The sequence below is a fragment of the Sodiomyces alkalinus genome (genome assembly GCF_003711515.1).
Source record: "Sodiomyces alkalinus F11 unplaced genomic scaffold SODALscaffold_2, whole genome shotgun sequence".
Taxonomy (NCBI): Eukaryota; Fungi; Ascomycota; class Sordariomycetes; order Glomerellales; family Plectosphaerellaceae; genus Sodiomyces; species Sodiomyces alkalinus.
In genome coordinates, this window is record NW_021167080.1 from 4,068,491 (window position 1) to 4,091,840 (window position 23,350).

A 23,350-nucleotide genomic window follows, 5' to 3' on the forward strand; every position below is an offset into this window, starting at 1 on the left:
GTCGGTGGAGCCACAGCAGTTGTTATAAGCCGTAGTGCAAGAGACGACTGAAGTCGGAGCAATTTGGGGGTTGGGGGCGGGGGTGTTCGAGTTGACAGACGGTGGGCTGGTGGTAGTGGTGGTGGAGGTAGACCGAGTGGAGGAGGTCGTTGTCGTGTCTATGGTAATGGTGGTGTTGGCGGTACAGCAAGACGAAGCGGCCGAGGCAGCCGGGCTTGGTGTATGAAAGTCGTGAGCGAAAGCGAGGTTTTGAGTCTGGCTCTGGTTGTTGCTGAGACGTTGGGGTTGCTGTAATTGCTGGAATTGCTGACCGTTGTCGTTGGAAGTTGGCGATTGCCACGAATAGTGGTGATATTGTGGATGTGGCTCCAGATTCTGGCTTTGGTCCTGCAGGTTCCGCTGCTGTTGTTGCTGTTGCTGGAGTTGGAGCTGAAACTCTAACTGGAATTGCTGTGGATGTTGCTGCGGGACTTCGAAAGACGATGAGGGTGTGGGTGGGTGAGTGAATGAGCGATGAAGCAAAAGATGGCAAGGGTTGTGGAAGTGAGAATGAGTATGGGAATTGGTATGGGGATAGGGATAATTATGTGCTGCAACTGTAACTGCAGCCTGCTGGCGCTGGTGCTGGTTTCGCCGAAGGTGTTGCTGTTGGTTATTTCGGTTCTGGTTCTGGTGCTGCTGCTGCTGGACGTTGGGACCCGGGAGTACCTGTGGCTGCCTGCTGTTGCCGCTGAAGTTGGTGCTGGTGGCGTCACCCTTGCTGGTGTCGGTCGCACTGGCTATAGGCAGAGGCAGAGGTGAATCCTTTTGGGAAAGAGTACCCGAGGATGGTACCTGGGTAGGGGACCAATGTAGAAGGGGCGACTGCGATGAAGGCGATGGTTGATGGTGCTGGTGGTATGGCTGACGACTTGGCTGCCTGTGTTGCCCCTTCCTCTTTATATGCCCTGTACCCCTTCGAGACGCCGGAGCAGGTGTAAGAACATTAGGGTCATGGGCAGTCCCTTCCTTCGTGCTCCTTGTTGAAAGTGTACGTGGTCGGGTACCTGGCTTTGTACTTGGACTTGTTGTACCTGACCTTGTACCAGTCTTTGTACCCGTTCTGTGGGTTGGTCCTGCCGCCGCCGCCGCCGCCGCCACCACCACGGCAACATCGCCTGACGCCCTGGTTCTTGGAATTGCTGTTCTTTCTTCTGGTCTTTCTCCTCCCTCCGTCCATTCTCTCTTTAGTCCCCTTCCAGAAGAATACGCATCATCGCCCCCTCCGATGTCTTCAAACATTGACCCGGTTGCTGAAGGATCACAGTTATCAAAAGGCTCGCACAGAGGCCCGCTGCTTGGCGCAGCACCGTTAGACCCAGATCCGGGTCCAGATCCGGTGCAGGACCCCTCCCAATCGCCCGCCCAGCCGCTGTCTGCCCCGCCGTCACCTGCCCGCAGCAGTCCAATCGGCGACGGCGCAAGTCCGTAGACCGACAAGTCTCCAGCCAGCCCGAGTGCACCGTCATACGGTACCTTGGACTGTGACGAGGAGGAGGACGACGACGACGACCCTCCAGCCAGACCGTAAAAGGCCGCCGCAAAGGGCGCCGCCTGTGTTTGGAACATGGACATGCCTTGGTGCATGTGGCTCTGACACTTTTGAGACGGCACTCTGGCTCGAATGATTTTTTTGGGGGGTGGAACTTCACGAACGCCACATTTGGCCTCGTTTCTCGCCGTTTCTGCACCGGCTCTCGTTGTCAACGGGTGTCTCCTGCACGGGGCCCAGATTCTTCTCTGCTTCGTCGTTCAACAGGCAGGGTCCGGTCAAACTAATAAAGAGGTCGATGGCGTTTTCTGAAAGAATCGAGAATCTTCCGATGGCCGACTGATCCGGATGGGAGATGTTTCAACAACACCTCGAAATTCCACTGCTTCACCTTGTCGGGTCGCCTCGCGAGAACATGGAAGAGTATAGGTGAGCCAGCAAGGAAGAAAAGAAGTGATATGGAGTGAAGGAGGCGCCGGATGATGGGGGACAGCTTCAGTGTAGTATAGAAGATAAGAGAAGAAAAAATTATGGGAGGGAAGAGGAAAACCACAAATGGGTGGGATGGCGGGGGATCAGCCAGGGAAGAGAGATGAGGGCTAACATACGAAGTAGGATGCGCTCAAAAGGAGAACGAAGGCCTTCACTTACATGTGGCACCACACGCCCACCCAATTATGGCCATGGGCCACGGGCACTCCTGTCTTGACAGCGGTTCCTGCTGCTCCCGTCCCTCCAGATGCAACAATCCTAGCCTGTCTCCCTCGAACGGACAGTCCGGAGAGTCGGACAGCTCGACGCCGCGACCCATCGCACAGCACAAAGCATAAAGCACAACGTGCAGTTCTTCTGCACAAGGGTGGCTGCACCGAGCACACCCAGTTTGCATACCGAAGCCCATCACCCGGTTCCGAGGTACCGCGTCCGGTACCCTCACAAATCCCAACTTGGTCGCCTCTACGGAGCATATTCAACATCTTCGTCCACGAAGGACCAAAGACGTCCAGCACATCACAAGTTGGGACTCGGGCGATGCTCTACTATCGTCGCATGGAGACAACTTCCGCAGGTCTCCTCTCTTCCGTATGTGTTTCGGCCGAAGATTCATTAATGTCAAGGCCTTGAAGGTCAGACCCCATACAATGGAAACCCCCTGTCTTTTTCTTTTTCTTCTCGGCGTGTCGACGTCCATCTGGGATCCCCCCTTGCTCCAGCGGACCAACAAACAACCAACACAAGGGCCTGCCACTGGCACAAGAAGGCCTGGCCCGACAAGGTTGGAACCAACCTTGCCCAGGAAGATCTGATCAGTGAGCAAGCCTAGGTACCTTTCTTTCCCTGGTTATCAGGATCCACTTTGTATTTTCGAGTTAGGTAAGTACGGATGCTTCCTATCATATCATTCTTTATAATCCCGTACGAAAACAGATGATCCCAACCGGCACGAGGCAGGACCAGCATCATAGGGTTCACCTTTGCCAACGGAAATTCCCGGTGACACAACGGACAGGACGGGAATACACACACATCAGTGTCCAATTGTCCAAAAAATTATCAGCTCTTCATGCTGACGGTGCCAACTCCAGGGTAGCAGGACCGCGTTTCCTTTGGATAATGGTGGAGGAAAGATCTCAGTGGCGGCATCTGGTAAATACCCTGACGGATGATACGGAACGCCTTTAATTTGGCACCCTCTGCTCTCAGGTGAGATTTCCTTTTACAAATCCAAGAGCACCTCGGCACAATGGTAGAGATACATATGCGTGCATACAGGAGCTTCATCTCCATCCGTGGTAGAGTATCGCTCTTTGGCATTCCCCGCTAACATACTTGGTACATACAGACCTCGTGAAGGTGTGATGGTTATTGGGTGGGGGCAAGCAACATGACGAACGGCTTGCCGTTGGCAGCATGTTTCAAACGACTTGCCCTTGGCTGGTTGGTGGTCGAGTTGCCAAGGCCCAGCCCGCCAGAGTGGATGTTGGGGTTTCAAAATCCCCCGACCACAAGGTATGCACCTGTTCTCATCCTCCACCCCGCGTCTCACGGAGTACCTGCTGAGGTTTTCAATGTGAGGATGACAAGCCTGCGAGACAGAATCCATCAAACAACCCCAGCATCGCATAGGGGCCGGCAGTAGCCTACATGGTTCACACATCTGCACACGCACAGACGCCCTTACTCGGGCCTCGATGGCGCCCTTATGAGGAGGATTTTGACTGAGTACCACAAAGCCGGACACCCGTCGAACACAAATCCCTGACACCCGCGGAAGCCACACGCATACTTATTAAGATTTGGCAGGAGGTTGTGAGCTAATGAAGAGGAGGCTTGCACGAGGTCCCCTGCCCCATATCCACTTCCTGGCCACAGAGACTGGACATCCCGTAATGGCACTTGAGAACTGCATCAAGAAAAATCACAATCACCCGCTAGGCCTCCTCCGGCAAGCAGCTGGCTGGGACCTAGATCTTGGTTCGATGCTGCAAGGTTTGAAGGGGACGAACCTACCAGCTCATTTACGAAGTACAAACGGTCAGCTCAAACCATGCACGATCCCGAGACCAAATTCTTCCTTTCGCTCCCAGCCCAATCTTCTTGTGGGGTCAATGACTTTGTTGGAAATGAAGGAAGCTGGGCCGGCCAAAACGACCACGCGCAACGCAACAACACAGCTCAAATGGATAAACGCTTTGTGGTCCATAATACTCCATACGTAGTGCTGGTCATACGCCTGCAATGGTAAAATGCGGAGGCACAGTCCGAGCGCCAATCGCCGGCCGAGTCGATAACTGGCCAGGGCAGTGAATCAATAAATGGGCAGAAATGAGGGCGTCGATGTTATGAACAAGTATGTGAGTGAGAACTGCCGGCCACACTTCGGGCCTCGGACAAGCCTCCTTTGCGAACAAAAAGAAGGGGGTGGAGGATAATCAATATCCATGCATTCCGCGCCGCGGGGCGGGCCTGTTTCAACAATCGGCCGCAGCCCTACCTGGTTGATCGACGGCATTGATGGCATTTGATCGTAAGCTTTCCCCAACAAGCGACCCACACCCCTCGACACCCTCGCGGCGATGGTAAAGTTGATGTTCCATCCACCGGATTGACCTGAAGCAAACGAACGAACCATGGGTGTTTCCGCAGATCCTGGAACGCTACCTACGGAGTGCAACCTCGGTCAGGCGCCCGCGGCAAGCTGTCGGCGAAAAAGAAGGGGAAAAAAGGGGACAAGAATTGCAGTGAATGGCAACAAATTGCATGTTTGGAAACTCCGGTGTCCCCACAGACAGTGGTCTTCGAGAAGGCCGAACGAAATCGGAGACAGAACCTTTTTTTCCCTGGCGCTGGACGAAGGACAAGTTTCAATCGTACCACAAGATGACGGATTGCAGGACACGGTCTCCTCAGGAGCTGCTGGCAGGGGGAATCAAGGGACGTGGTTCCGAATTTGGCGAGGCGGCTCAAAGGGTTCAACGTCTCCCCGGAGCGGCATGTGGAAGATAAGGGGGCCGAACCCCTGGAAACTGTTGAACATGCATCCGACGACGCTTCCTCATATCGTCCCGCGTCCTCCCAGGAGATGGCCAGGACACGGCTTCAGCAAACGATTTTGAATTGTATAAGGGCAAAGCAGCACAAAAGTCCCAGCGTTTCCCTCTCACACGCTCACACGGTCCTCTTTTGCCACGGTAGTATTCTTCGTGTTCGAGTCTGTCTGGGCCGCATTCTTGGCGGCCACGCGCGCAACGTAATGACGGTCTGACTACGGACAGACAAACAAACAAATCCCCGAACCCGGGCAGCAGGATAGGCCCGCCGGCGGCACGTTTTAGCCGCGTTGCCTAGCTGTCGATCCCATTAACACGGCCATGCCTTCGCAAGTTGGCGAGTGCGATGAAGCAGTCAATGACCGAGTTTTTTTTACGTGTACAGGAATCTTCATCGCTCGCAAAACCAAGCTGCAGAGAAAAGAATGACATTGAAACTGTCTCATCAGAACAGAAGGCAGCTCCAGAATTCGAATGTCGACTAAATCTTTTATTACAGTACGTACATAACAGATACCGAACTCGGACGAAAGGGGAAAGTCGATAATGCTACTAGGCTAACCCATCTCGAGTTCTTTCCGACAAGATCAGCTAGCACTCGCCGTTCCTTTTGTCAAGGTACCATGCCGACACGGTTCAGAGACGATTTGACGCTCCATATGCCTCTAGTCACCCTGCCGCTGGAAGGATTGCCGAGTTGTCCTCGACGTCCTACAATCCATCCTGCCCCCAAAATAGAATCGAGCTTCCGTCTCTGGTAACAGCTAGCCACGAGCAGCTGTTCAGCATCCTCTCTGTGGCGTCTTTTTCTACCAAGATATTCGATTACGCATGCTTCGGCTCGACCACTGTGGTGTGGTCGCTTCATCCCCCTGGCTGCCCTCTACCCACCTACCCTTCCCCCTATCCGTTTTTTTCTTTTCTTCTTCTTCTTTCTTTCACCTTCTTCGATCGTCCTCGAGGTCAACAGAGTGTTGTCTTGCAGACTGCAAGCTGACGAGGGAGAGTGACCCGATCTCTGTCGTTCCCACCCCGGATGCGCAACATGTTCATGACACGTATCATATGTGTGCAGGTTGGATCCAGGCCGGATGAAATGTGGCCTATGTGGGTTTGATCTTCTGTGTTTAAAGCGATTCCATTCACTGATTGGCAGGCCGTGTTCCAAGGCGGGTAGCTGCATCGGCGGCCCCTCCATTGCCTACATGGCCGTTTCCAATGCGGATCCATGATTCTCTGCGGCTCCTGAATCGGAGAAGAGACTGCTGATTGTTTTCTTCTTTTCCTCATTGCTAACCCCGCTGCTAAGCCTCCTTGTCATGTCGTGGTGTCTACCATGGTGTTGCGTATACCACTCCACATGGGACCCTCGGCGACAAACCAGCCGCGGGAGCAGATGATATACAGTTCCAGGACACGTACTCCCGTCTCTGATGGTGGCCTCCCAACTCTTGCCGATCATTCGCCTGCATCTCACTACGGATGTGCACCCCGCATGAGACTGAAGGAATGCTTCTCACTGGAGTGGGTGTAAGTCAAAATGGGTTGGCCCGACGGAAGTTTCCTTTTGGTGCTTGCGGCCTTGGCTGTCATCGATCGTCCTGGGTTACACGGCAGTAGACCAGCGGAGGAAGACAAAAAAAAGAAGGAAGAAGAACAAGAAAAGGAGGGAAGGAAAAGACAGAAGAAGTCTTCAGGGGGAGCCAATGCTTACGATGCACATGACCTGTACGTTTCTTCATTTCTTTCGCTTATGGTCAAGTTTATTTCCTTCACTGATTTCGAACTTTCAGTACCTCTCCCTATGCTCTTGCTAACCTTCTCTTCCGCGGCATCCTAGTCCAACATGATGTGCGAGCCCATATCTTCATGTCTAACCTGACTACACAATGACATATAAACACGAGAAGGATAGAGGAATAAGGCGTGTACGACATGACTCGTCGTTTCAGGAAGCATTTCTTTACTTTTTTCTTCTTTTCTTTTCTCAGCCTCTCAGTCTCCAGTACACATCTCGCATTTCTCCTTGTCCATCGTTGTTCTGCATCCTCTGGTTACTTCTGCTCCACTCCCGAGTACGACGTCGACGGAAAATTCCGACAAGGCAGCTACCCTTCGACTAGCCGTATGAGAGATCGGACCGGAAGGGGCACTTCGGGATATTTTGCTTGGTGTGTAGGGAAGTGAGTAAGGCCTGGGGGCGGGACGGCGACAGGCATGCAAGGTTAATATGACAATATCAATGTCACGTTCGGAAGCCCGCATATGGGGGGGACGTCTATGGCAGAGGCGACATGTTCTTCATCTCATTTTTAGACTAGGAACGGCAACGGCATCATCCGTCATCCTTCAACTCACCACCGCTAGTATTTACGAGGGGTTGCCAAGGCGTTAAATAGACACACATACACACACACACACACGGCATCATCCGTCTCATGGGATATCCCGACACAAAGTGATGATACAATGCTGACTCTATGTCCGGGTCTATGAAGCGCCTCCCCTTGGTGAAGTATGTGCATGTCCGAGACGTTTCTCGTGTTCCTCTGCCATGTGTTTCTTTGTTTTTCTTTCTTTGTTTCTTTCTTTCTTTTTCTTCTTCACCCGGGACGGACGGGGCGGATGACGGGAGTGGCTGTCCCGATCTCCTGTCCTTCCATGAAAAAACATGGACCGTCCATCCCTGCGATCGTTCCTCCTCCTCTTCCATCATCGATCGCACTTCCTTTGCCTTCATCATCCCGCAGGCTCGGGATGTACCCGGGGGGTGCGTTGTCAGGAGGGGAGCCGTATGCAGCGGCAAGCCACCGTAGCGCCGGCGGAAGTCCCCGGACGTTCTTCAAGTTCGACGTCACCTTGGGGGGTGGGCGGGGGCATCCGGCACAATGACTGCCTCTTACCCCGGACCAATGATTCTGATGAACAGGATGAAGAAAAAAAAAATTGTTTCTAGTGACTAATCATGTCTTCGTCTCTTCATTCATTGTGGTGGCGGTTGTTCGCTACACTGAGTTGCCCTCCCTTTTCCTCCAGCGATCGTTCGCCCGCCAGCAGTGGCTACGGAATGGGTCCCGAATCAGGACTGCGGCGAGCTACTACTGATCAGAACCAGCAAAAGTCCTACAGTACTGGCCGACCGCGCCTCCCGCCCCGGCCGAAACCCCCCCGCGGCGCCCTGGGCATGGGACCCCCGCCGTACAGGTCCATCCCCTGCTCGTCGCCGGTAAAGTCCGAGGCGGCCGAGGCGCGGAAGCCCTCGCCCTCCTTGAAGACGGCGTGGTAGATGTCGGCGACGGCCTCGGAAAGCTGGGCCATGGCGCGGACGCGGTGGGCGTCCGGGTCCTGGAGGATCTCGAGGGTGCCGCGCTGCTCGTCGATGGAGCCGCGGATGCGGCCGTCGACGATGAGGAAGCTGAGGATGTCGCGGACCTCGGGCTCGGAGATGCCGAGCTGGCGGCCGATCCAGGCGAGGTGCATGCGGGTGTAGGGGGCGATGAGCTTGACGATGCCCTTGGTGCGCATGTTGCGGGTGACCTCGTCGATGTTCTCGGCGATGAAGGGGTCGGCGAGGATGTCCTGGTTGCCCTGCAGGACGGCCTGGTAGGCGTGGACGTCGTCGCGCTGGTAGGCGTCAACGAGGTCGGTCATGGCGGCGATGCGGGGGTCGCTCTTGTAGGGCTTGGTCTCCTGGGACTCGAAGGGGTTGATGTCGGAGCGCATCAGCATGACGGTGAGGAGGAGGTACTTGAGCACCTGGATGCGCTGGAGGGAGCCGGCCTCGTCGTAGTTGTGGAAGGACTCGAAGAAGTCCTGGTAGGCGTCGGCCCAGTTCTCCTCGCTCATGTGCATCTTGCCGCCGCACTCCCGGATGATGCCCATGATCTTGGGGTGCGGCACCGCCGACTTGACGCGCAGGGCGCGCTGGTACAGGCGCTTGAGCTGCTTGTTTTTCCTCGTCTCGGCGTACATCTGGATCTCCAGCGCGTACATCTCGAGCGAGTAGGTGCCCTTGCTGGGGTCGTCGGTGCCGTCCTCGCGCTGGCAGGCCCGCTGGAGCTCCCGGAGTTTCTTCGACAGCGCCGGGTATTCCTTGCGGTCGAGGAGGAGTTTGGCCAGCTTGATGTTGGTCTTGAGCCAGAGCCTCTCGTTGTTGGTGCTCTGGAAGCTCTGGAGGGTGAGGGAGTAGAACTTCTCGACGCACTTGGACGATTCGGGCGAATCGGAGCCCTTTTCGACGTGGTCGAGTAGGTTGTTGATGGACTTTTCGGAGTAGTTTCTTGTCACAGCGGACTTGACGTATGTGAGGAGTTCGGCATAGTGCTCTGCAGCCTGGATGCCGAGAGGTCAGTCGGCAAACGTTTGGCCAGAGAGGAGACGGAGGAGGATAGGGAGAGGGAAAGGGCAAAGGAAAGGGCGCTGGACTACCTTGTCGTACTGGCCGAGCTTGAACTCTAGCTTGATCGCTTGTTTTAAGCCCTTGAAACCCCATTCACCCTTCTCCTCTTCCAAAGCAGGGACCCCGAGAAATTCGTTGATGGCATCCTCCGGGTCGGTAAGCTTGAGCTGTTTGGCGTTGTAATACTTGTTCTCGACGTCGACATCGCCGCTGTCATCGTCGTCGTCATCCTCGTACTCGAAATCGTACCTTTGACGGTCGTCAGCAGATTATCCAGGGGCTTCCAGCTTAAGGAAAGCAGCTGACGTACTGCTCATCGCCCGAATCTTGCATGAAATCGTCGTCCGACATGATGGCGCTTGGCGAGAGCTCGTGAGGGGAAGGAGAGGGTATGGTGATGTGATGCTGTATCAATGTCGACAATTCAAGCCAATCGTGGACTTTCGGATGGCGCTGCGATTACAGGAGCTGTGGTCCAAAATTGTACGGATAGCTGTGTAATTCGTGAAGCGATGCTCTAGGACGGGAGATGTATGTGCGGCAGAGTCGAAGCTGATAATTGACGGAAGCTGTGAGTTGAGCTATGGGACGTCCTATGGGACGTCCACCAACGAGGGGCACGAGAAAGTACGTCGTACTCCGTGCACATATCAGGAAAAACTGTATTCATACGGACTTTTGTACCAAGAGCAATCGACGCCTGTCTTACTAATTAATATACTCTTAGTAAGCAATCCAAAGTCAGCAGGCAACGTTCAGCTTGGTTGCTCCAGTCGCCACTCATCATCCTACAACTTCCTATAACTTTCAACAAATATTCCACTCCTCGGTCAATTCCAGTCGTCTCCCCGTATTCGCCAAAGTCGACCGGAACTATGGGTGGAGACTTGAACTTGAAGAAAAGCTTCCACCCGGGTCTGTTGAAGAACCAGGCCAAGGTTTGGGAGGAAGAGAAGAAGGCGCTCGACGAACGCAAGAAGACACAACAACGCATCAACGAGCTCAAAGAGGAGCGAGCGCGCGAAGAGATCCAGAGACAACTCGAGGCCGCCGGCCACAGCAAGCGCGTCGACCGCGTCGATTTCCTATACAATGGCCCCACCGACGGGCAGACGGGCACCACCGAGGAGACGGAGGGCTACCTCCTGGGCAAGCGGCGCATCGACAACCTGATCAAGGGGAACGACCACAAGAAGCTCGAAAAGCAGGCCAGCCAGGAGAGCTTCATGGCGCTGCAGTCGGCGAACACGGCCAGGGACACGGCCGCCAAGGTCCGCGAGGACCCGTTGCTCGCCATCAAGAAGCAGGAGCAGGCCGCCTACGAAGCCATGATGAACGATCCCATCAAGCGACGACAGCTTCTCGCCTCTATGGGGATCGAGGGGGGAAATAAGAAGGACAAGGACAAGGACAAGGGCAAGGGCAAATCGTCCAGGCGGCGCGACGATGAGCGGAGGAAACGGCGGCACCGACATGGGGATGACGACTCGGACGAGGATCGGCATCGCAGGCGGAGTCGGCGCTCGCTCTCGAGGTCAAAGTCGAGGTCGCGGAGTCCTCGGCGGCGCAGAGATCGGTCCCACGACGGGGAGAGAGATCGAGACAGGAAGAGGCGGAGGGAGTCCCCCAGGCGCAGCTCTCCTAGGCGCAGCAGCAGGCGACATGACTCGGAGGGAGACGATACGGTGGAGCGGCGCCGCGAGAGGCGGTCCAGGTCGCCTCGGTCACGGCGCGACGATGACAGAGATGACCGGCGGAGTCGGCGAAGCGCGAGGGACAGGTCGCCGGAGCCACGACGTTCTCGCCACGTCGACGACCGAGAAGACGACCGAGAAGACGACCGAGAAGACGACAGAGACAGAGACAGAGACAGAGACGCCTTCCGCGGGCGTGGAAACCACAACGGCGGCACACGTCCTGCCGATGGCGACAGGTGGAATGGCGGGCACAAGAACGGAAACAGGAACGGTCGCCGGGGTAGCGACAGGAACGGCGGGAGCTCGACGAGCAAGGCGGACGAGGAGGAAGAAAAGGCGCGCAAGCTCGCTGCGATGCAGTCGGCGGCGAACGAGCTGGATGGCGTCCGCGAGCAAAGGCTGGCGGCTCTGGCGGAGCGGGAGAGGGCCGCCCGGGAGGCGGATGACGAGGCGAGAAAGCGCGCGGCCAAGTACGGCGGGGACCGAGCTTTCACCAACAAACTACATCGCAAGGCCGGGGAGATGGGCTTGGCGGAGAGAATTGGACGAGGGCGCCAGGGTTATCAGCGTGACGACGATTAGGAGGAACGGCCTTTGTGCACATGTCGGCTTCCCGACCTAACGCGTAAATTAAACTATAACAGAAGACCGCCAGACGGTATTTGACTTTTCCCCCGGGTCTCGATGGTTAGTTGCCTGCCGAATCTGCCCACCTTTTGGTTTGAAGGCCATTAGTAGCAAGCTACGTCCTCGGCCACGAAACTCGTGTCCCACGGTTTTAGGTCGACTTGTCCACCCCGGATTGCGCTCGAGGACGACCTACGATTCCTAATACCAATTAACGCTCACCACCTTTTCCATACCCATGTAGTTTGATTATAATACCAGAAAAGACCAACGAGGTTCCTGGACATTTGACATCGTCTACATGTTCTTATCCCCTTTTCCAGCCCTGGAAATAGGGACAGCTGGGTTATAATTGAGATACCAGATCACCAGATATCGAGGCTCGAATACCGTGCAAACGGTCTTTGATTCATTCATTGGCTGGCCTTGTTTGTAAAATGGGGACAATGGGATTTACTAAAATTCCAATTGGTCGAGTTCTTCCGGTAATTAGGTAAGGTACCTAATTACCCATTTTTGCAGACACAAGCTACTTATCCGCTATCCGTACTTCGTACAAAGTACTGTGCCTACAGTACCTATGGGACACACAGGTACACAAGGTTCCCTGCTTCTCTCTTGGCCTGTGGGCTACCTACATCAGGCACCTTATGTAAGGTACTTACCTAAGGTACCTAGGTACCTTACTTTAGGCGGCTTAGATGCTCGACGAAGTTATCCCGTAATTACTCGTACTTCATTACGTGCTACCTCTCTCTCTTCATTTGCTCCGTGGTAACATGGGCCAAGCCTTTTTCTTCCCCTCTCGTTCATAGCCATTCGCGCTGACGGATAGGTGACTCCTACAAGCCACCTACACTTACTACACTTTCTCCGTGCATTACTACTACGAATACATTCCTCATTTCGAAATCAATTCCCCGTTCGGAGTACGCAACGCAGCGCAAGGTCGTCATACTCGTTTCTTTTATCTGGAGCTATATTGCCATTTGCCGAGCCAGGCCCCCCTCCCTTTTGCAGCCACTCATTGCTTCTCTCCCCCCCTGCTTCGACTCCCGAACAATCCACCCACCATATCTCGCTGCTCTCCCGTCCGTCAAGGAGAAGGAGAAGGACGCTCCATCTACCTCTCTCTCCACGCCCACTACCAAACCAAACCTTCACTCCGTAGGACCAACTCACTCGACGCCCCGTCGGTACGACCAGATCACTCCACGCCATCTTCGTCTTCGATATAACCGATTGCGATATATATCTCTGTCCATCCAAATCACTCGACGCCACCTTCGTCCATATAAACGACTGTGGTCTCTCTCTGCCACCCCCGTTTCGTCCAACCTTCTCGTTCAACAAAGTCTCCAGTGTCCAGGAACAACGCTCTCCGCTTTCTTCCTCTTCGCGACGCAATTGTGCATCATCAATCCACCATGTTTTGCGGAGGCTCGAAATCTGTCCAGCGCAAGCTAGTGCTGCTGTAAGTGAAACACCTTGTTCACTTCTTACCCTAACGGCATCTCCCTCCAATGATCCCTCCGGTATTCCACTTTCGCTAAATCAATTCATCTTTTGGCGTAGGGGAGACGGCGCTGCGGGAAAGACCTCACTACTTAACGTGTTCACCAGAGGGTACGGTTTGCGACACGCCGCTATACCAATACCAATCACATTGTTAACACGACGAATCCAGATATTTTCCGACTGTGTACGAACCCACCATCTTCGAGAATTATATCCATGGTATGTCCTTGCCACAAGAAAACCCCCGACACCCCACTGAGAAAGAAACGCATGAACGCTGACCCTTGCCTCGCTTTGTTTTGTCTGTAGATGTCTTCGTCGACAACGTACATCTCGAACTCTCCCTATGGGATACCGCTGGCCAACAAGAATTCGATCGCCTGCGCAGCTTATCTTATGGTGCGCTCTCTCTCTCTCTTTCTTTCCGCTTTTCCAGGCGTCGTCCTCCCCCTTCTCGGGGCACCACTGACATAAACATCTCATAATAGACGACACCGACGTGGTCATGCTCTGCTACAGCGTCGACAGCCGAGAATCGCTCGAGAACGTCGAAAGCAAATGGCTAGGGGAGATCTCCGAAAACTGCCCCGGCGTCAACGTGGTTTTGGTCGCCCTGAAATGCGACTTGCGCGAATCGTCCAACGACGACGATAATAATGTTGTCGGAGCCGAAGAAGGTCAGCAGGAACAAAGGGCAGAAAAACAAAATCAAAACCTCGTCAACTACGAAGAGGGCATTGCGGTCGCCCACCGCATCCACGCGTCTCGCTACCTCGAATGCTCTGCGATGAGGAACCGCGGAGTCAACGAGGCCTTTACCGAGGCTGCCCGTGTCGCCCTCAGCATCAAGAAGGAAGACGAGGGCCTGAAATGCGTTGCCATGTAGGGAGTTGTAACGCGAGCAAAGGCACGAGGCCAAGTGTGAGGTTTGTTCTTCCGTGTCTTGCTTTTTCGGGTTTCCCTGCCTCCCTCTAAAAACGTCCCTCTTAACGAAACCGTGGCCTAACCTGTGTTATCTCCAGGCCTAATACGCCGATTTTTAAGGCGAATCCCGCCTTGGCGGAACCGACGATGCAGAAAATAAATTTTCTGTATCAATAATTGTATATTATTAGAAACAGCGTTGTTTTACTTTACTTTATTTTCTTTCCTTTTTTTAATTTTTTTAGAGGGGGATAGGGAAGGGGAGGAAGACGAGTCCCGCCAAGAGCGATTATCTTCAATACAAGCGATTCTGCTTTTTCCACGTTTCCTTACCTTGGTCCTGCCCGTGATCTCCTTAAGGCCCTATACGTAGGTCGCCCATGCCTCTGCTCGAGACGCTGTTGTCGTTGTTTTTGCTGCTATCCTTGTCGTTGTCGTTGTCCTGGTTGTTATTCTTATTATTAAGGGGGAAAGGCCTTGATTGGGCGTCGTAGTGGCAGTCAGGTATGACAATGACAGTCAGGTATGGCAGCTGCCTACCTGGACCAGACTTGGAATATCCTTACCCGAGATATATTCCAGGCAGTAACTAACTACCCCTGTCAGATCAGTGCTTGGTGGTGCCGGGCGGCTGGTTTGGTATCAAGATTCCCAATACATTTCATTTGTGAGTTGAACGCCTCGTTGGTATGGTATTCAACTTCCGCACATTCTTCTAACCTGTCGTCTAGCTGTAGTATGTATACAGATGAGGATGAATAGTACTAGGAGTCATATCTCTGGACGAACTGGCATGTGGATAGCTGCGTCATCCTAAACATACTCATATCGTGTACATGTTTCCCCCCTTTCCCCGGGTAGGTAAGAAGATGAAAGGACGTGGCCGCTTTTGTATTGCTGTCGTTTGTACAGTAAGGACAGGGGGATGAGGCAACATCAACAGAAAATTCGCTTGAGTACATCTCGAAAATCGCAAGAGGGGGGGGGCGGGTATCAGACAGAAAGCAAAAGAGCAAATCAAGCTCGCACAGCTCATCCAAAGCCTAGCGCATGGGTTGTTTCGTCAGCCAATGACTCCATAAGACAAAGGGTGAAAAGAAGGAAGAAAGGGAAGAGAGATGGGGAGCAAAGAGACAAAAGGGCAAAACTCACGCCCAAGAGCCTTCCCCCTCTTGGAAACCTCCTTGGCATGGAACGACTTGATCTTGGCCCGGCGCGCATCCTCCTTGGCCTCGGCCTCCAGCCGCCTCATCTCCTCCCGCGCCGCAGCGACGCTCTGCCTCGCGGCGGCCAGCGCGCGGTCGGCATCCTGCTCGGCGGCCTCGGCGCTCATGACGCGCTCGCGGGCCCCGACGATGGAAGGGTCCAGGTCGCCGTCGCCATCGCCATCGCCATCGCGGTGGCCGTGGCCGCGGCCGCCGAACTTGGAGAGGAGAGTGCCCCGGCGGCGGGGGCGGCGGTCGGAGGCGCTCGACGACGACGAGGAGAGGGAGGACACGGACTGGGTTGCGGTGGTGACGCGTGTCGCGGAGGCGGAGGCGGAGGCGGGGGATGGGGATGGGGAGCGGTGGCGGTGGCGGTGGCGGTGGAAGAGGCCGCCTCCTCCTGATCCGTTCCTCCGCTCGTTGCGGGATGCTGGGGCTGGGGCTGGTGGTGGTGGTGGTGCTTGGACGGCACCGTAGTTGTTGGTTGGGGTTGGGGAGCGGCGTCGGTGGAAGATGCCGCCGCCGCCGCCGCCGTTGTTTTTTCGGTTCTGGGCGGGAGGGTCTTCGGCCGGGACTTGTTGTGGGGCTGGGTTGCGGGCCGGGGAGGGCTCGCGGGGTCGACCGGAGAAGAAGGGCATGGTTGTGTTGTGTTTTGCCGATGCTGGTGATGGGATGCGGTGTCAAAAAAAGGATTCGGGATACGAAATACCTAGCTCTCTGCTGTATGTCGTGAGAGGCGCTCTAAGAAATCCAAGGTAACAGGAAGTGAACAAGAAAAAACATCTTGGGGAACGGAGCGGCGTAGCGACAGTATTTCTACATTTCTTGGCTCGCTGGTTTACTCTTCTCTATCCCTAAAGCCCTGGGGGTTACAGAGCATACCTCTTGCCAAATGCGATCAGAATGAATGGGATGTGCCACCGTCATAGTGAAGGGCCAAGCAGGTTTTTGGGGGGTGATCATCGTGGCTCGTTGTTCAAGGGATGTGACGTCAAAAGTGGGAGTAGGCTAAGAACATGGAGAACGAAGTGATTACGGCGCGGGCCGGTCCAATAGAACTGTGGAAGCGAGAGCATACATATTGGACCCTGGATTCTTTTCTTCTTTTTCTTTTTCTCTTTCTCTTTCTCCTCCAGGAAGGGAAAGGGCCAATCGATGCCATCCGGCTTGTTCTGGCGGGGAGGGATTCAGAGCATCCTCGTCTCAGTCCTCTGGTTGTCGAGCAAAGTTGGACAACCGACGGATTGATAACGTATGCTAATGACCGGGTTGTGAAGATATGACTGAATGGGCGTTTAGGAAATGGCGTTGTTGACGTAGGACGTAAATGTCGAGTTGTTCCTCGTCTAGGCAGTTTATAGTCGCGTGCCAGGAGGAGGTTGGTGGACGGTGACGATCATGACGTTGAGGGGGTCCTGGACATGGGGTTGTGACATAACCTGCGACGAAAGGGAAAGGTATTATGGACGGATGTGAATTCAACATGGCGACCAATGCGATTTTGGCGATTTTAACACTGACGACTGGAAATGGAAATGTAGGAAGATGGAACGAGATGGAACGTCACGTCAGCTCCCATTCAGTAGAGGTAACATGAAAGTTGCTGTAGTTGTGCTCGTGAATGAGCACAGTCATACGTGGCCCTTCTCCTGCGCCGCCTTCTCGCTAGGCCACAGAGCCCACGCACAGGCGATAGCGACCTTGATGGAGCCAGCGATCCAGAGAACACCAGTCATGCCGGCCGGGCTCCGCTGCAGCCAGCCCCCGGCGATACCACCCACCAGCAGGGTGCAAATAGCGCCGACGCGGCGGTTCCGCTTGACATTCCTCGAGACGGGGGCCACGATGTTCGGATCCGAGAAGAGATCACAGTACACACTGGTGAGGACGCAGGTGGGGACCTCCCCGTACCCGAGAACACGGCTGGTGACGATCTGGCCGCCGAACTGCCACGCGAGGATAGCGACGGGGAGCAGGACGATCTGGCCCCCCCTGGGACGGAAGTCGTCCGGGGCGCCGAAGCCGGGGACGGAGGTGCGGGCCAGGTCGGCGACGACGCCGGCGTGGGCGAGGGCGGCGGCGAGGAAAATGGCGGCGGCCTGGACGAGGAAGGACAGGGCGAGGGTGGCTTTGCGGCGGGCGCGGAGGCGGCGGGCCTGGCCGAAGACGAAGCAGCCGAGGGCGAAGGAGGCGATGGAGGTGAGGGAGCGGAGCCAGAGGAAGGCGTCGTCGTCGTCGTCGTCGGGGAGCCCCGCGCTGCCAAGGGCCAGGAAGATGGTGTTGCCCGTCTGCATGCTCACGAAGGTGCCGGCCGCGTTGACGGTCATGCTGTCGCAGAGGCCTGAGGTGAAGCTGCAGGCGAAGAGGGGGAGGTCGGTGTGGCGGGGGTGGACGTCGTCCTGGAGCCGGGAGAGCCGGGAGAGCCAGGGCCGCCGCATGGGCTTGTCATCCTTCGCACCGGTGGCTGCACTAGGTTCGGTGGTCGCGCCGGGCTTGTTGGTGGGGCGGCGATCTGAGTCGGAGGTCCCGGCCGGGGTGCTTGAAGCTGAAGCTATAGCTATAGCCTCCGGGGCCCGTCCCCTTTCCAGATCGTCACCGGCCATGACTGTGCAAAAGAGGGAATCTTGAGGGAAGATGAGGGAGGACGGGTGTGATGCAAGGTCGGTTCATTCGAGAACGGACAAGAGGGAGAAGGGAGAAGACGGAAAGGCTTCTTTTTTCTTCTTTTTTCTTCCTTCTCTTCCTTCTCTTCCTTCTTTTCCTTCTTTTCCTTTCCCCCCTCTTTTTCTTCTTTTTTTCTTCTTATAATCTCTGTTCTCCTTTCCTCTCTTCTCTCCCTTGTTTCCCTTTTCTTTTCTTACCCCTTTCTCCAGTCATGGGCAAGAACGGGCAATCATACAGAGACGAGGACAGCACTGGCCGATTATTACGCAATTTCAAGTCCCGTCTCCACTTGCATGGTATCTGCCCTGGCATAGGTAAGCAAGCGCATACAAAATACGAAGTACACCGTAGTCTTATCGTAGGTGCTTTTCGGTGTGTCGTCAAAGTTGACAGGGCCGATGTCGGCATCATGTTGATCTCATGACGGCTTCATCCTGAAGGTACCTCATGCTGGGTGAGAATAAGAAGAAACTTGGTACAAAATAATTACAGGGCACCTCAATGTGGGCAGGACATACCTAAGCGGATATCTATACATTCCGAGACTCGTAGAACGCCAATTTTTCTTCTTCTTCTTTCTTTTTAAAACCAACTCAAATTAAAAAGGGAAATTCCATTGGAAAAGCAATTATTTCAGGGCGTCAGATATTAAGTAAAAGATTCAAGCCACAAACGGCTCTTCCGAGTCAGCACTGTACCTAGTACTGTACATATAGCGGAGGCGCTGCAGTAATAACCCAGTTTATGTATATTACAACACTGTACTAAATGGGAAGGATTGATCGAGGGAATGAACGAACCGCCCGGAGCTGACGCCGTTGCCAGATTTGGTAGGTTCGAAATTCAAACGGTACGTACCTTTCCCCTCCACCTTCTCTTTTTGTCCTCAAGGTCTTTCTTATACCTTACTTCTTCACTCGTCCCTCTTGATTGCTTTTCCCCTGTCCCTGTCGACTCAATCTTAATCCATATTCAGAGACACTCGACGACTCCTCTCGTCCTGCACCAACCACACAGCCAGGCTATCAACGGGCTTGTACCGAGACCATGAATCAATACGAGCACTGCAGTTTGCCAAGCTGCCGCCGTCGCGTTGCTCCATTGGAGCCCGATCAAGCTTGGCAAAGGCAAGGACCACGCTGATCCTTACTCGGCCAAGTTTGAGCGACCGGGGCTCTTGTCTTGCACTGGGGGATCCCCACCAAGTCTCACATCGGTTTCTCCCAAGAATCTCAAGGGAGCGCTGTACCACGAACATACTTGCAAGACCGAGTTGGTGTTGTATCCGTACGTTGTACGTTGTGTACTCCATACGGAGTATTTCGCACCTCCATGCCCTTTTTCACCATCGACAAACCCGCCGACCAAGAACTACGTTGTACCGCTGATGGATATCCACAACAGGGCAGGGATGTGCCGATCCCATGTTCTTGGGTACCAAAGATGAAACTTGTATCTCGGCACTGCACTCTATCTACTGCGGGATAGGCCGAAATCCTTCGCTCTGCCGGCCAAAGACTCGCCAAAGAGTGTGGGTGGGTGGATGGGATGGTGGATGTGATGGAGGAGACGGGCAGGACAGCGGACGAACGAGGTCCTGTCCTCTGTGGGAAACCAAGAACAAGGGGGCCTCCAGGGGACGGGCCAAGAACGGACTCTAACCCTATTCAACTTGGTGCGGGAACAACGGCTGCACCAACCTTGAAATTCGTCTCCACCCTCAACCAGGGGGCCCAGGATCTGGTACCTGCATTGGCTGCACCAGATGCACCAGATGCACCAGCTGCGTTGGCAGTTCGGCGCCCGCCCCCTGAAGCAATGGAGAGTGCAGTGAAAACCGCCGTACCCCCTTCGTCCCCTTTTTCCATCTCTTTTTCCGCGCTTCCGTCCTCTTCTCGTGCTGCTATGCTTCGTACCCAACTAACGACCGAGTACGTCCAACGGGTGTAAGCGAGTTGAGTGAGAACACAGCGGTCTTGTCTTCTCTGCTCGTCCGTCACTCCTTTACAATCTGCGTCACATACTCGAGCTCACACTCTCTCTACACTACACACGTGCTCGACACCCAACTATCCTTAACTGTCAAGCTCCAGCGTGCCACACCACACATACCTTACGTACATACAGACAAGCCCACACTCGACCCATCTCCGTCAAGCTACCGCGGCTATCGTTCCATCTCACGTTCGCTCTTCGCCTGAAACTTGAGTCTCGACGACGTCCTCGTCTTTATACGTACAGTCCTTACTCAGTCCACCACCAGTCGCTCGTTTGTCTGGTCCAGATAGCCTTGACACCTACCTCGCTCTTCTGCTTTTATTGCTCTGCCGGTTCAGAGCTGTCCCATTTCGCACATTACACGCACTCCTCTTCACAGAGTCACGACCTTCGATTTTCCCCCGCCAACCAGCTCGACACAGACCCCCCTCGCACCAACCATGTGGCGGTCCTTCGCTCTACCAGCCTTCGCGCTGGTAGCCTCCCTCGCTCGGCCCGGTCTCGCCCAGGTCCATTCAGACTGCAATCCCATGAACGAGACGGCCTGCCCCCCGAACCCAGCATTCGGCATGGACTATACCTTCCACTTCAACGCCACGCCTCACAGGGACGCCTGGGAAACCCACGCCGGCGCCGTCGAGTATCATCCCGATACCGGCGTCTCCTTCGCCATCCACCAACAGGGCGACTCTCCCACCATACGCTCCAAGTTCTACTTCTTTGGTGGCCGCACCGAGATCCACCTCAGGGCCGCTGCCGGTAAGGGTATCATCAGCTCCATGATGTGGCTGAGCGACACCCTCGACGAGGTCGACTGGGAATTCGTTGGCGTCAACCAAACCATGGCCCTCAGCAACTATTTCGGCAAAGGCGAGGAGATCTACACCGAAGGTGTCAACCACGTCACCCCCTTCAACGTCTTCGACGACTACCACAACTACACCACCTTGTGGACAAGGGACAGGCTCGAGTGGTGGATTGACGGCGAACGAGTCCGGGTTCTCCATCGCGCCGACGCGCTCAGAGACGGTTACCTCTATCCGCAGACCCCGATGCGTCTGTACCTCGGCATCTGGGCCGGCGGCGACCCCCGTCTTCCCGAGGGCACTCGCGAGTGGGCCGGCGGCGACACCGAGTATGAGAATGGCCCTTACGTCATGTACATCAAGAAAGCACTCGTCGAGGATTTCAGCACTGGCAGGGAGTACGTCTATGGTGATGATTCGGGCTCCTGGGAGAGCATTGACATTGTCGAGTAAGTCTGCTGCCCTAAACGGCTGCCCCTGATATCGGGTGTTCCCATGATGTTCCCCACTAGTCCTAGTGACCTCGGCCCGTCCGCTAACGCCGTCTCCCTTCAGTGGTAACTCGACCGTCAAAGAAGCCCTCCTCGCCCCTCCGTCCAAGTCCTTGTCCGAGAAGTTCAACGACCTCCCCGAGGCAGCCCGCATCGGCGTCTATGCCGGGGGCGGCAGTGTAGGCGCCCTCATTCTCTTTACCCTCGTCTTCTACATCATCCGTCAACGCCGCCGCGGTGCTCGCGAGGCCGAGGCTGCTGCCCGCATAGCCGAGGAAGAACGCCTGGAGATGGAAAGCTACAAGAAGAGGGGCATCAACCCTGACTCCTTTGCCGGCCAAACGGGCACGGAGTACAAATCCAACCAGGCCGTTGGAAAGGACGGTTCCATTCGCTCGGAGTCCTTTGATATTCCCGTCGCGGCCGCCGGCCCTCTCGGTGGCGCTGGCTTTCCCGAAAAAGGCTGGGGTAATGGCGGCTACGGCTCTGCTCCCGGAACTGGTCTCCAGTCGCCACGATCGCCTCTCATGGAACGGAACGGCGAGGCCCTGCAAAGCCCCACGTTCCCGCACCAATCACCATACCATGATGCGTCACCGACGCGCGAGAACTTCCAGTCACCCCTGAGGACCGGCAGTCCCGGAATGCCCCCGCGAGGGCCACTCCCCGCCGACCCACACCGCAGCGTGTCCACGCCGCCGCAGTCGTACGGCAACATGAGGTTGGGCAGCCCCGCACCCTCGCACCCTAGCCGGAGCTTCAGTGCCAACCAAGGCTACGGCGGTGACAGCCAGGACCACTGGAACAATGGTGGTCACCGGTGATGGGAGTGATAGTGGTGGACAAGGGTATTGTTGGACTTGCCCTTTCTTCCTTCATGAGCCTGTTCCTCTGTTCTTCACTTCCATTTTTCCCCTCAAGTATCCATCCGGCTGAGTTTGAAACTCTTCTCAGCGGTAGCCTTCTTTTTTTTTCGTTTTTCTTCTTCTTTTCTTCTTGTCTTAGACCGCGGGGCCATGGACTTTTCAGGTCTTCCCCCTATCTAACGATTGGCACGGGATTTCGAGCTTTTTTTTTGGTATTTGCATGGGTGGAAGGGAGCCGTGGACGAAACCAACTCCCCTTCAAGAGGCATATCCCACCTTGGGCATCATTGTTGGTACGGTTCGTGGGGTTTGAATATGTGGGATCGGCGTTGTCGGTGAATACCATCCTAACTGTCTCTACGGAGTATAGACGTCGTCTTTGTGCTTTCCATTTATTCTCATCAAGCTTTGCAAGGACGCTTTACAATCGTGGAATGTACATGTTCAGAAACGACCACCGCCTTCATTCCGATCTTTTCCTCTTCGAATACCCCTGCTCTGTGCAACTCGTTTCTCGCTCGAGATGGCTCCGTCCGGACGTGAGGCCGAGGACGAGGAAAGGGTGGGATATTCTCGTTTCTCGGGCATATGCAATTGAACTCTATACACGCGCTTCCGGTATCAGCTGAGCAGCTGAACAAACATGCCCAAGGGGACGCCCATTCAAGTCGCATCACTTGCGGTTTTTTTGGTTTTTTTTTTTTTTTACCCTTTGCCTCGACAAGCCATGTTCGGGTGTTTTCTCTCCTCCCTAGTCTCAAAGCCAACTCAGCCGTGCCACTCACTCAACATATTGTGAGCAGTGAGGCGTCTCAGCCAAAAGGTACATGGACACAACATTCGAAAATAATTTTCTACACCGTCAGAATTCTCTTCAAGAGGGAAATGAACTTCCCCATGGATCACTCAGAGGACCCTTTTTGCGTATTAAAGACTGCCCGCCTTGTGGGAACCGTACCCTCATCGTCCGTCTTCCTCATCGACTTTGTGAACAACAGTCCGCCGGATTTCTGGTCGCTTGCTCCTTGACCTTTTCTCCGATCTCTTTTATATAATTTCATTTCTCAAGAGAA

The 23,350-nt window shown here is 54.9% G+C and overlaps 10 protein-coding genes across 10 annotated transcripts; 7 read left to right on the top strand and 3 right to left on the bottom strand.

Moving 5' to 3' along the window:
• The first annotated feature begins 1,888 nt into the window (after positions 1-1,888).
• On the top strand, positions 1,889-2,765 carry SODALDRAFT_330780 (hypothetical protein). The gene is made up of 2 exons (XM_028611288.1): positions 1,889-1,960; positions 2,147-2,765. The coding sequence occupies exon 2, from the start codon at positions 2,183-2,185 to the stop codon at positions 2,654-2,656; it is 474 nt and encodes a 157-aa protein (XP_028468868.1). The 5' UTR covers positions 1,889-1,960; positions 2,147-2,182; the 3' UTR covers positions 2,657-2,765.
• Positions 2,766-4,300: 1,535 nt separating this feature from the next.
• On the top strand, positions 4,301-5,230 carry SODALDRAFT_330783 (hypothetical protein). Its single transcript, XM_028611289.1, has one exon. It carries the CDS (start codon positions 4,663-4,665, stop codon positions 5,146-5,148), a length of 486 nt encoding a protein of 161 aa, XP_028468869.1. The 5' UTR covers positions 4,301-4,662; the 3' UTR covers positions 5,149-5,230.
• Positions 5,231-6,735: 1,505 nt separating this feature from the next.
• On the top strand, positions 6,736-7,498 carry SODALDRAFT_330785 (hypothetical protein). Its single transcript, XM_028611290.1, has one exon. The coding sequence runs from the start codon at positions 7,018-7,020 to the stop codon at positions 7,267-7,269; it is 252 nt and encodes an 83-aa protein (XP_028468870.1). The 5' UTR covers positions 6,736-7,017; the 3' UTR covers positions 7,270-7,498.
• Positions 7,499-7,746: 248 nt separating this feature from the next.
• SODALDRAFT_291570 (COP9 signalosome complex subunit 2) lies at positions 7,747-9,900 on the bottom strand. Its single transcript, XM_028608668.1, has 3 exons — positions 9,792-9,900; positions 9,511-9,730; positions 7,747-9,414 (listed from the first exon to the last, which is right to left on the bottom strand). Exons 1-3 carry the CDS (start codon positions 9,830-9,832, stop codon positions 8,206-8,208), a joined length of 1,470 nt encoding a protein of 489 aa, XP_028468871.1. The 5' UTR covers positions 9,833-9,900; the 3' UTR covers positions 7,747-8,205.
• A 374-nt stretch (positions 9,901-10,274) lies between these two features.
• On the top strand, positions 10,275-12,043 carry SODALDRAFT_330786 (hypothetical protein). The gene has a single exon (XM_028611291.1). The coding sequence runs from the start codon at positions 10,357-10,359 to the stop codon at positions 11,758-11,760; it is 1,404 nt and encodes a 467-aa protein (XP_028468872.1). The 5' UTR covers positions 10,275-10,356; the 3' UTR covers positions 11,761-12,043.
• Positions 12,044-13,232: 1,189 nt separating this feature from the next.
• Positions 13,233-14,209, top strand: SODALDRAFT_338567 (protein RHO3; the record flags this gene model as incomplete). The annotated part of the gene is made up of 5 exons (XM_028612787.1): positions 13,233-13,279; positions 13,381-13,431; positions 13,493-13,542; positions 13,633-13,722; positions 13,812-14,209. 5 exons carry the CDS (start codon positions 13,233-13,235, stop codon positions 14,207-14,209), a joined length of 636 nt encoding a protein of 211 aa, XP_028468873.1.
• A 935-nt stretch (positions 14,210-15,144) lies between these two features.
• Positions 15,145-16,279, bottom strand: SODALDRAFT_111443 (hypothetical protein). The gene is made up of 2 exons (XM_028606549.1): positions 15,400-16,279; positions 15,145-15,290 (listed from the first exon to the last, which is right to left on the bottom strand). The coding sequence occupies exons 1-2, from the start codon at positions 16,088-16,090 to the stop codon at positions 15,280-15,282; spliced, it is 702 nt and encodes a 233-aa protein (XP_028468874.1). The 5' UTR covers positions 16,091-16,279; the 3' UTR covers positions 15,145-15,279.
• An 804-nt stretch (positions 16,280-17,083) lies between these two features.
• Positions 17,084-18,055, bottom strand: SODALDRAFT_322278 (hypothetical protein; the record flags this gene model as incomplete). Its single annotated transcript, XM_028609704.1, has 1 exon — positions 17,084-18,055. One exon carries the CDS (start codon positions 18,053-18,055, stop codon positions 17,084-17,086), a length of 972 nt encoding a protein of 323 aa, XP_028468875.1.
• Positions 18,056-20,554: 2,499 nt separating this feature from the next.
• On the top strand, positions 20,555-22,235 carry SODALDRAFT_270703 (extracellular cell wall glucanase Crf1; the record flags this gene model as incomplete). Its single annotated transcript, XM_028607733.1, has 2 exons — positions 20,555-21,369; positions 21,476-22,235. The coding sequence occupies 2 exons, from the start codon at positions 20,555-20,557 to the stop codon at positions 22,233-22,235; spliced, it is 1,575 nt and encodes a 524-aa protein (XP_028468876.1).
• Positions 21,901-23,153, top strand: SODALDRAFT_111502 (hypothetical protein). The gene has a single exon (XM_028606550.1). The coding sequence runs from the start codon at positions 22,235-22,237 to the stop codon at positions 22,904-22,906; it is 672 nt and encodes a 223-aa protein (XP_028468877.1). The 5' UTR covers positions 21,901-22,234; the 3' UTR covers positions 22,907-23,153.
• Positions 23,154-23,350: the final 197 nt, after the last annotated feature.

Bases quoted from the DNA above. Each gene is read 5' to 3' on its own strand.
- SODALDRAFT_330780 (XM_028611288.1), top strand. From the start codon at position 2,183: ATGTGGCACCACACGCCCACCCAATTATGGCCATGGGCCACGGGCACT.
- SODALDRAFT_330783 (XM_028611289.1), top strand. From the start codon at position 4,663: ATGGGTGTTTCCGCAGATCCTGGAACGCTACCTACGGAGTGCAACCTC.
- SODALDRAFT_330785 (XM_028611290.1), top strand. From the start codon at position 7,018: ATGACTCGTCGTTTCAGGAAGCATTTCTTTACTTTTTTCTTCTTTTCT.
- SODALDRAFT_291570 (XM_028608668.1), bottom strand. From the start codon at position 9,832: ATGTCGGACGACGATTTCATGCAAGATTCGGGCGATGAGCA. The intron at 9,731-9,791 runs GTACGTCAGCTG...CGACCGTCAAAG, and splicing joins CAAGATTCGGGCGATGAGCA to GTACGATTTCGAGTACGAGG. The intron at 9,415-9,510 runs GTAGTCCAGCGC...CTCGGCATCCAG, and splicing joins AGCTCGGCCAGTACGACAAG to GCTGCAGAGCACTATGCCGA.
- SODALDRAFT_330786 (XM_028611291.1), top strand. From the start codon at position 10,357: ATGGGTGGAGACTTGAACTTGAAGAAAAGCTTCCACCCGGGTCTGTTG.
- SODALDRAFT_111443 (XM_028606549.1), bottom strand. From the start codon at position 16,090: ATGCCCTTCTTCTCCGGTCGACCCCGCGAGCCCTCCCCGGCCCGCAAC.
- SODALDRAFT_111502 (XM_028606550.1), top strand. From the start codon at position 22,235: ATGGGAGTGATAGTGGTGGACAAGGGTATTGTTGGACTTGCCCTTTCT.